The 10,308-nt window shown below is 41.3% G+C and overlaps 1 protein-coding gene across 1 annotated transcript; it reads left to right on the forward strand.

Moving 5' to 3' along the window:
* The first annotated feature begins 1,382 nt into the window (after positions 1 to 1,382).
* LOC133915094 (flap endonuclease 1-B-like) lies at positions 1,383 to 7,573 on the forward strand. Its single transcript, XM_062358105.1, has 17 exons — positions 1,383 to 1,493; positions 1,587 to 1,703; positions 2,378 to 2,436; positions 2,519 to 2,578; positions 2,662 to 2,715; positions 2,798 to 2,846; positions 2,962 to 3,009; positions 3,274 to 3,339; positions 4,048 to 4,098; positions 4,179 to 4,298; positions 4,370 to 4,454; positions 4,914 to 4,995; positions 6,074 to 6,182; positions 6,256 to 6,312; positions 6,411 to 6,457; positions 6,534 to 6,585; positions 7,089 to 7,573. Exons 1-17 carry the CDS (start codon positions 1,482 to 1,484, stop codon positions 7,254 to 7,256), a joined length of 1,236 nt encoding a protein of 411 aa, XP_062214089.1. The 5' UTR covers positions 1,383 to 1,481; the 3' UTR covers positions 7,257 to 7,573.
* Positions 7,574 to 10,308: the final 2,735 nt, after the last annotated feature.

A 10,308-nucleotide genomic window follows, 5' to 3' on the forward strand; every position in this document is an offset into this window, starting at 1 on the left:
TTAGGTGGACGCGGAATTTAGGATGAACATGGGATTCATTAGAGACTTCCTATATCATATTAAGGTTTAGACGTGTTTGGTTACTTGCCATATCACATATTAAATGTGTTATATATCTTTAGGCATGTATTTAATTTAACGTTGCAATTATAGCTCATTAAACCTTTTAATTCTATTATATCACATGTCCTAAATTCGTTTTTTATTAATCAAATTTTTTCGTCACATTTTTATGACACTTACTCTTTATCTGACTGTGAAAAATAATACAACCACACTTTTACTGCATGGGAAACCAAACAGACCCTATATCCAATCCACCCCCCCTCCCGACTGCCGAGGCGGGAAAATAAAGAGCCGACGGGGATTGGAGCGGAGGCGGAGGCTGCTCGCCGCGCGGCCGCGCTTTGGTTTCACCTTCCTCGCCGCCATGGGAATCAGGGTATTCTCCTCCAGGGGTTCGGGGGTTTACGGCTCCCGTTTCGCCTTCGAGTTCTCGATGTGACGACCTCACTCTCTTCGTGGCGCGCGCTAGGGCTTGACAAAGCTGCTGGCGGAGCACGCGCCGAGTGCCGCGGTGCAGCGGAGGGTGGAGGACTACCGCGGCCGTGTCATCGCCGTTGACGCCAGCCTCAGCATCTACCAGTTCCTCGTGAGTCGTCACCTCTGTTTCATCAAATCCCTAGTGATGCACCAATTGCCCCCCAAAACCTAGATCTATCCCCTGTGCGCGAATTGGCAGATCGGCAAAGGGTGGCAGTGTACGATCGGGAGTCGACAACGACTAGATTTGAAGCTAGGGGAGCAGGGGGTGGGGTAGGGGGTGAAGGCCGAACATATGAAGATGATCACAATGGCGACGGTGAAGCCCCAATCTACGGCTGGAGCGAGCAAAAATAACCTAAGGGTGGGCGAGCGGTATGGATAGGCAGGCAAGGACTAATAGATGGACAGGTAAATGTTGCCCAGGGGGGGAGGGACAGCAGGCGAGCTAGCAGGATCAGATACAAAGGATGTGAGTAGATACATTTAGGTATAGACATGAGATTTAGGTGGACGCGGAATTTAGGATGAATATGGGATTCATTAGAGACTTCCTATATCATATTAAGGTTTAGACGTGTTTGGTTACTTGCCATATCACATATTAAATGTGTTATATATCTTTAGGCATGTATTTAATTTAACGTTGCAATTATAGCTCATTAAACCTTTTAATTCTATTATATCACATGTCCTAAATTCGTTTTTTATTAATCAAATTTTTTCGTCACATTTTTATGACACTTACTCTTTATCTGACTGTAAAAAATAATACAACCACACTTTTACTGCATGGGAAACCAAACAGACCCTATATCCAATCCCCCCCCCCCCCTCCCGACTGCCGAGGCGGGAAAATAAAGAGCCGACGGGGATTGGAGCGGAGGCGGAGGCTGCTCGCCGCGCGGCCGCGCTTTGGTTTCGCCTTCCTCGCCGCCATGGGAATCAGGGTATTCTCCTCCAGGGGTTCGGGGGTTTACGGCTCCCGTTTCGCCTTCGAGTTCTCGATGTGACGACCTCACTCTCTTCGTGGCGCGCGCTAGGGCTTGACGAAGCTGCTGGCGGAGCACGCGCCGAGTGCCGCGGTGCAGCGGAGGGTGGAGGACTACCGCGGCCGTGTCATCGCCGTTGACGCCAGCCTCAGCATCTACCAGTTCCTCGTGAGTCGTCGTCGTCGCGCCCTCCCTCTCGATTTATTCGGCCCCTTCGCTTGAGTTGGCTACGACTGTTTCCTCGTGAGTCCTCGTCGCATCTGGGTACGGTGCTGCGAATTGTATTGCATATGGGTTAGATTTTCTTCGAGTATGCGATGATGTGCCTTGGGGAATGGTTCCGGTGTCAAATTTGGCGTGATTGCGCGTTTGAATTCTGCATGTTGCGGCAGTGGGTAGTGCAATCAGTTGAGGAATTCGTGCACTGTGTTGGTTCATATCATCATATGCGAGCATGATGGCACGATGCCCATCCAGAGTTTGAGCAAGGGTGCTGTGTTTTTCTGATTTGTTGCTGAACTGAGATGTAAAGCTGGTATCCCCAGTTGGTTACACTTTGCGCAGGCGAGGCCAAGGTGTCTAAAAAGTGGCCAACAGGCCCAACACATTTGCCATCTGCTGTATTTTGTGCATACACGACCGCCTCTTCTGTTTTGGAGGTCAATATCATTAGCAGATTTTCAATTCAAAATTACAGCCCACTTTTATTTTTCTCAAAATCCAATGCTATTAGCCTGTGCAGGCATTCGTATATGTTGTGTTTTATTGGGTCAAGATACCACTGTGGGTTGTTTCTCTAGTTATTAGGTGATTCATATCTATTGTGTTGTCCATTTCTGCAGATCGTGGTTGGAAGGAAAGGAACAGAACTTCTGACCAATGAGGCTGGTGAAGTCACGAGGCAAGAAATATTACTTGCCCCACTTGTGGTCTGGTCATCATCTTTCCAGCTTATTAACTTTCCATGTCTGTGAATTCTATAGTCATCTGCAGGGTATGTTGAACCGGACAGTAAGATTTCTAGAAGCAGGGATAAAGCCTGTGTAAGTTTGATGCATTTCTGTGGTCTTTGTCAATTCTTAGCAGTTAGCTTACTGTTGCTGACACTGCTGAACTTTTATGCTAGATTTGTGTTTGATGGTGAGCCACCTGAAATGAAGAAAAAGGAGCTTGCAAAAAGGTATGCATGAATCTGTTTCTTTGCTTCTATTCTTCACTAGAAAATCTCAATACATGGTCTTCCAATGTTTGTTATTCTTTAGGTCCTCAAAGAGGGCTGCTGCTGCCGAAGAGCTAAATAGAGCTATGGAGGTCATTTTCTCCTCAACGTAGTTCTAGAGCTTCCTTACTGATCATCCTTATTTTGTTTAATGTTTTCTCTATCCATTGTTTTTGTTGGATTTCTGAGGTGGTATTTGTATTACAGGTTAGGGATGAGGATTTAGTTGAAAAATTTAGCAAAAGGACTGTCAAGGTAATTATCCTACTGTTTCAGGAAAGAGGCAATCAGGACTTTGTGTGGTAAGAGTGTCCTTAAATTTATTTCAAGTGAAACAACCTGCTAGCCTCACGTGAAATCTGTCATTTGGAGTTTTGTTTGCAAAACTTATCTTTTATTTTGAGTTCTATCAGCAAAAGTTTGAAAGTCTTCAAAGCTGTTGGAGAGCATTAATAAAAATGTTTATCAAATCATGCAGTCATTCTGAGCACGTGTCATAATTTCTGCCTTTTCTTCCAGGTCACAAAAAAACACAATGATGACTGTAAGAGGCTGTTAAGGCTGATGGGTGTCCCTGTAGTTGAGGTACCATTGATCCTTTCCTCCATCTGTCGGTTAAGTTTGGTTTTGCTCTACCTTACCACATGGATAAGTTAGCGCACCTTATTGATGTGTTCTTCCAATGCTTTGGATGGTCAGTAAAATATGTCGGTTAACTTACATATTACCTGCTTGGGAGTTGGGATGCTTTAAGCTTATGGTTAGAGCTGCTATAGCCTAAACCCTTCTAAACAGGTTGCTATTAGAATGGCTTCACTGACAAGTTTTAAGCTATATCTTAAGCTCATTAGGATTCTAGGAGTTTAAGCCATAAAAACTTTCTAGATAAGCTCAGCCTGTGAGCCTCTGCAAAATTGTAGTTCTTGTAAGTGATCCCCGACTTGTCTCAACTCTCAAGTCTCTTGTGGATGGGGGAATCAAGTAGATGACTTAGCTTGACAATATAATGTCTGTTTGGTTTTGGTCTAAGCTTAATTTCTGTTAAGCTTGGGCTAAAACTAGGGCAAATGGGCCTTTGATATGCCTAGCACACCTGAATATTGAAACTTTGCCAATCAATAGTCGTTCCCCCATGATATGGACCTTGTCCTAAAGGGATCCAACTGAATTTGTTTTTTTCTCCTCATAGAGTGTGATTCTTCTATATGAACTACATGTCATACTATGATTTGGTGACAATGATGCGAGCATGTTACTGTTATAGGTAATCACTTTGTCCTACTGCTTATGCAGGCACCATGTGAGGCAGAGGCACAGTGTGCAGCACTTTGTGAAAATCACATGGTATAACAAATAAACAACTCAGTAAGAATTCTGTCTTAGCATGACTAGATCATATTTTCATTCTTAGTTGTGAATGCCAGGTCTATGCCGTCGCTTCAGAGGACATGGACTCACTGACTTTTGGTGCTCGAAGGTTTCTTCGTCACTTAACTGACCGTGGTTTTAAGAGGTGTCCTGTAACAGAATTTGAAGTGTCGAAGGTAACTCCTTATTGTTTTTTTATCTTCTGATACTTTTCTTAGTAATTGAGTAATCCCTCGTGATTTTCCAGGTTTTGGAAGAACTTGGACTCACAATGGATCAGTTTATTGACTTATGTATCCTTAGTGGATGTGACTACTGCGAGAATATTAGAGGTGTTATGCCATTCTGTGTCTTTTGCCGTACTTTTATTTTAGATTGTCCCCACAATATGATTCAGCAAATCAAGCTTTGCTGAAGAAATCATACAGCTCTGTAATTTTTAAAGATGTCTCCCTTTATTAGTTGCTCATCAGCTCATTTCATGGGGGCTTTAGACATGTATTCTACACCAAATTTAGTAGCAATAAACTGTGGAAGTGTCATGCCCTAGTATTTAAGTTCAATTGTCGTTTCTTTAGTTTCCTTCTATAGTTTAGAGATTATGCCTCTGTTGACTAAGTCCTGAAAATGTTACTTGAAGCTCAAATTTGGTTGTAGAGTGCCCTTTCTTGTAGTGCTGTATATGCTATATACAACCTTGACCAATCTACAAATCAACAAAATTAATCATAAATCTGTAACCTATTACTTATTTAAAATTTCTTATTACTTTTAACTTCTTCTGAGAATAGGTATTGGGGGACAAAGAGCCTTAAAACTCATTCGTCAGCATGGTTGTATAGAAGAAGTTCTGCAAAATCTTAACCAAAAGAGGTACTATATTTGATGAGAGGTCATTGTTTTGCACATGCAGTCACGTGTTTGCTCAAATCCTCAGTTCCTCACTAGTGATTTGTGTTGCAATAGAAATACTAATATTTTTTTTGGCACTCCATGAATTGATAATGCATGCAACGGAACATTAGGCACGTCTTTTCAATGGTGATAATGATGTTTTGTTATATGGACATGTAAAAAATATGCTTACGAGCAACGATTATGCATGCCTTCTCAATGGCAATTCGGATGCGAATTGTTTGTGTTGATTTTTGTGATAGTCGTATTTAAAATAAATTACACTAACTTCAGAAGAAAACCAACTTTTCTGTTATGTTACCGTGTCATACACTGCACACCGGATATTTTCACAGGACTAGCGTGTCCCCTGCAGCCACTCTGAACCCTACACAGCTTCTGTTGCCATGCTGCACTCTGCTACTGCTCCTATTATCACTGCACCATGCTGTTTGTGATATGTGCTGTTGGAAGGAGACATCACGTCATCTTGTGTTCATGCAGCTCTCGTGCCACTATGCCGCTCTTGTGCTGCCTCAATTACCGTTCGTACTAGCTACTGCTGTTGGAATGCCACTCTTGCACTCACCTGGTGTTGCTGCTGACGCACTGAACGGACCTATGATGGTGAAACATGGCTTTAGTAGCATGTGTGCATCATGAGCCCATTATGAAGGGGAAAATGTGCAATTTGCAAGGTTAAAAACAGCTAAGTAGGTCGTCAAGTAGTTGTTGATTGATTTTGTGTCTGACATTTGTTTGATTTTGAGTCTGACAAGTCCTTGATGACTGCCTGAAGTAAGTGTTCTGTTACAACTTAAAATACTTTATGTCAAGGACTGTAGGTTGTAATGCTCAGTGATTAATCTGTTAGGTTTCTGCAGCTTCTTGTTACGCTGTTTATACCATAGGAATTAGAATATCTGCACGTACCTTGAAATTTGGGGCTGAAACGTGAGTTGGTTTGACTTGCATGTTTTTCCTAATTTATCATGTTATTCTCTGAGTAATCTTGAAATTCTGGATCTTACTGTGCATGTTCTTGTTTGATATGCAGATACATTGTTCCAGAAGACTGGCCCTACCAGGAAGTTCGGACCTTGTTTAAGGAACCTAATGTTTGTACAGAAATTCCAGATTTCATGTGGACCTCACCAGACTCGGAGGTTTTGATCGGTAGCTCATATTACATGGTTCCTATTGTTTCACAGGCTTACAGTTCTTGCTTTTTGTGTTCAGGGCCTTATGAATTTCTTGTCAACCGAAAACAGTTTCAGTCCTGATCGAGTAGCAAAGGCATGGGTTAATCTTTTATTTCAATACCAAATTCTTGTTTAGTTCTCCTAATGGCAAATAACTGATTTCATGGCATAATCTGTGCCTTCATTCACTAGGCGGTAGAAAATATAAAGGCTGCCAGGGATAGATTCTGCCCAGGGAGGTAAGCTGCAATCTGCCTGTTTCTCATGGAGAAACATCCATGCACATCTGAAATGCTATCTTTTTGTTTGTGCCAGATTGAAGCTTTTGACACCAGTTGCTAGCTTACCGGGATCTGTTACAGAGAAGGTGCAGGTCTAAACTTGTATTTATGTTTTGCATGGTTTTGATCTTCATCGCTTCACTCTTCTTTTGTTTGCTCCAGTCACAGATGTGCATTGGTATTGCGCAAAGACATGCTGTGCAGATTATATGCATATCTTTGATTTACCAAAGTTCTCTTAATACATGCTGTGTATAGATACTGTCTCTTAAGAAGTATCTGCCCTTGCAAATAGGCAAAACTAATATTTTGACTATCTTCTACTGTTCCTCTGAATAAAATATTGAATTTGGATAACGCTCTCCAGTTAAACGCACCTCCCCTCCCCCTCTCTTCCATCTCATATTCCATGCTTTGGGTAAGCATCTTGTGTGGTGTGGACTAGTTGACCTGCTGCATTATTGCTTCTGTTCTCTCTCTCTCTCTGATTTGAATTTTATTTAGTCAGGTAGTTGTGTAAAGTTCTGAAAACCAAGAAAGGGCTCAACATCGATCCTTTTCTAATTCATTCTATTCAACTGGATGACAGGAACCCAAATGCATACCAAGTTCCCTAGGACAAAGTTTGAAGGTCAGGTCTGCTCTACAAGTATGCAAGAGCTCAAGCTCTGGTTTCAGATATGGTAGCTCAAAGCCATTTATGCTGGGCAGGCAATCAGGATTTCGTCAGATACCTCATGCTTTCTCTTTCATCTAAATATGTAGCTGTACGGGTTTTCAAGAACTGGCTGGTTGAAGCTATAACCGCAGCTGCATGAGGAAAGGATGCTAACTTGAAATATGTTAATCTCATGCTACGATTGTAATCTTTCCTTTTTTTAATTGTAACCTAGCTAATCAACTACCGCAGTTCATCTTCTCACATTTATATGCTGGTTACCGCTTGACCTTTCCTTGGTGACCTTCAAGAATTTGGTCGCCTTTTGGTTATATCCTGAGATATTGGGAAGGTGTTTTTTGGGCCATGCAGAGAGAAGAAATCAGCTTAAGTTGTTTGACTCGGCCAGTGCCTTATTTGACAAGATGCACCAATATTTCTTCCCGTAATATGGACAAACTGTTATTATTGCATTATCTGAAAATTTCAAATTATGAATTGAAGTGACCTTTTCATGATGCATAGAGGGTTATACATTTAGTATGTAATGTTCACAATATTCAAGGAGTTGAAAAGTACGCTTTGTACCGGAAGACTGGAACATTCTTCTGATTTGGTTGTACCAATTGAGGTACCATTGGTCTGCACAAACTATGCCAAATGACGGCATGTGCTAACTTGGAGCCTTGGGAAGTGTCTGATTTGTCATATCTTTTTATTATTCTTTCCCATCCTCTATGACTTGAACAGAGGCTGCTGGATGAACAAGAGCATTTGGAATGGCACCAAGCGCTACCATGGGGACCTATTCCTCAACTATGTGAAATTCCAGGATATTTAAAACAGATGATGTAATATTCTTTGATCCTTCTCAATTGGTGCAATATATTCTCATGCCACTTTTGTAGGAACCTGCCATGCAGTTCTGACTTCTGAGCATATGCGGCCCTTCAAGGTTGAACACTGCCCCTGCTTTCTTCTGTGAAAGGGTAGAGGCATATGGAAATGTATAGACAAATTGGCTCTGGATCATTCACCCGCTGCATATCATTTCGTCACTCTAGCAAAACAACTGCGCATTGGATAGCCGTGGGCTGCTGCCTATAAGTAGAGCACAAACTACTCTACTAGCTTCGACACCATTCATCGGAGGTTTGGAAGCCTTCAGTCCTTGCATTTTGGAGGTAACCTACTTTCTCCAGTCATTACCCTAGCCATTATTTTGTTTTCCCTTAGTATTTTTGTCCTATCCATGCTACTGAAGCTGGGACATCTTCTATAAATTAAAGAGGAAAACTGCTCCGCCACCTTAGTAATATTATTTTCCGTGCTTGTTCCTTTCTTATTTTTTGGGCAGGCCTTCTCAAAGACATGAGCAAAGAGGAGTTGATTCGTGGTACTTATGATCTGCTGCAATCTGTGTCACAACTGCTGGCTCGGCAACAGCCACCCCAAGCTCCTCCTGGAGGCCACCTTCTTAGGCTTCAAGATGATGATCTGGCTGAGGATCAGGAGACCGAGGATGTGAAAGATTGATGGAATGCTCACTCTGGTCTTGTGGTGTTCTGGTTGCTTTTGGATCTCACACTGATCTGGGATGTATGACTTCCTTCTATGATGTTGCAGCTACCTAAATATTTTCTGCTAGATAAGACTCTGTCTGTGTTAGACTCTTTTGCCTCATCCACTTGTCCATTTTTTTGGTTAAGGTCTTACCTCCTGTCTTTTTATGCTGTAAAACTTTAAACGATGGATACTTCCGTTATTTCGGTAATGGATATGGGGTTCCCCCGTTTTCGAAAAAAGAAAACAGTAAGAATTCTCCTCTCTAAAACATGGTCAAGAACACATTCTAATAAGAAGTAAGGAATGACAAGCTGGAAATTTGAACTTCCATTTTTCAGTTCTTTTTTTACGACAGCAGTCGAAACATAGCTTCAGGAAAGGCTGCAGGCTTCCATACTGTGATTATAAGACATCCTGCATGTCCAAAAATTCCACATTAACCATCCGGCATGTTTAAAGGAAAATTTAAATTCAAAACTTTCTGAAATTTGCAGGTTGGCAGATCGACAGTTGTTCCAGGGGCTGACCATGCTCTGGAAAGCATTCATAACATCAAGGAAGCTTTGCCCGAGATATGCGATGGTCAGGATGGGTCTGAATCTGATGTTGTTCTTGCTTCCACTGCTGTCCAAACTAAGGTTGTTGTTTGAATGTGTTACCCAATGGATTGCCCTTCCTGTAATACTATGGAGAGGAATACTTATCAGTGTGAGTTTGAATAGTGGATGCAGAAGTATAAATAGAAGATGCACCCTAGTCCTAGCTTCATTGGTAAAGAAACTGCAATTATAGTTCCAACTATTAATGGAACTGTATCAGTTAGTTAGAGCATTGTGAAATGAAGTTACTTAACAAGCATCTGCAGTAATTGTGCAGATGTTATCTATGTACCATGTTTCTACCTAAGAATAAAGAGAAAGTACTCTAATATGAAAGATCAAAAGTTTGTATTTCCTCTGTTTCACGATATACTACACTTGAATTCTTTCGACATATGGTGCCTTAGTTTTTCTATCTGGTACGGTGCAGACTCCTAGTCATTTTTATTTTGTAAAATAAAGAAAAAAATAACTTCTTGGTCAAGGTCAAGTTAGGCCATTTTATTTCCAGTTGCTGTCCTGTTCCAGGATCGGCCTAATCTCTCGAGGCCTAATTCTAGTGCTAGTAGATTATATTCCATTTAAAATGCTGAATTTTGTTTGGTTTAGGAGGTATTGCACTGAAATATAGTTTACGTGAATTTTTGTAGAACTCGTGTGCTACCGAGTGTTACCTAGTGTTACTTGGACAGATTTGTGTGCTCAATTTAATAAAGAAAATTTGAACAAGTAAAATATAACTTGAAATTTGATACAAGTACCGAAATCAGACTAGATATAGGATATCTAATTTGACAAAAAAAATTAACACGGATGTCAAGTAACACACCTGCAAACATGCCCTCACTTTTAAGAGAAAATGGACCTAGGGCTAGGGGCATGATAGAAACTGCATATTTTTATTTTGAGTTTTTGGGTCTATTGGTAAAATAACTGAAATATAGGGGTTGTTTTTAATTTCACCAAGCTTTTAAACACTGCACAGC

Source organism: Phragmites australis, chromosome 4 (genome assembly GCF_958298935.1).
Source record: "Phragmites australis chromosome 4, lpPhrAust1.1, whole genome shotgun sequence".
In the NCBI taxonomy this organism is placed as follows: Eukaryota; Viridiplantae; Streptophyta; class Magnoliopsida; order Poales; family Poaceae; genus Phragmites; species Phragmites australis.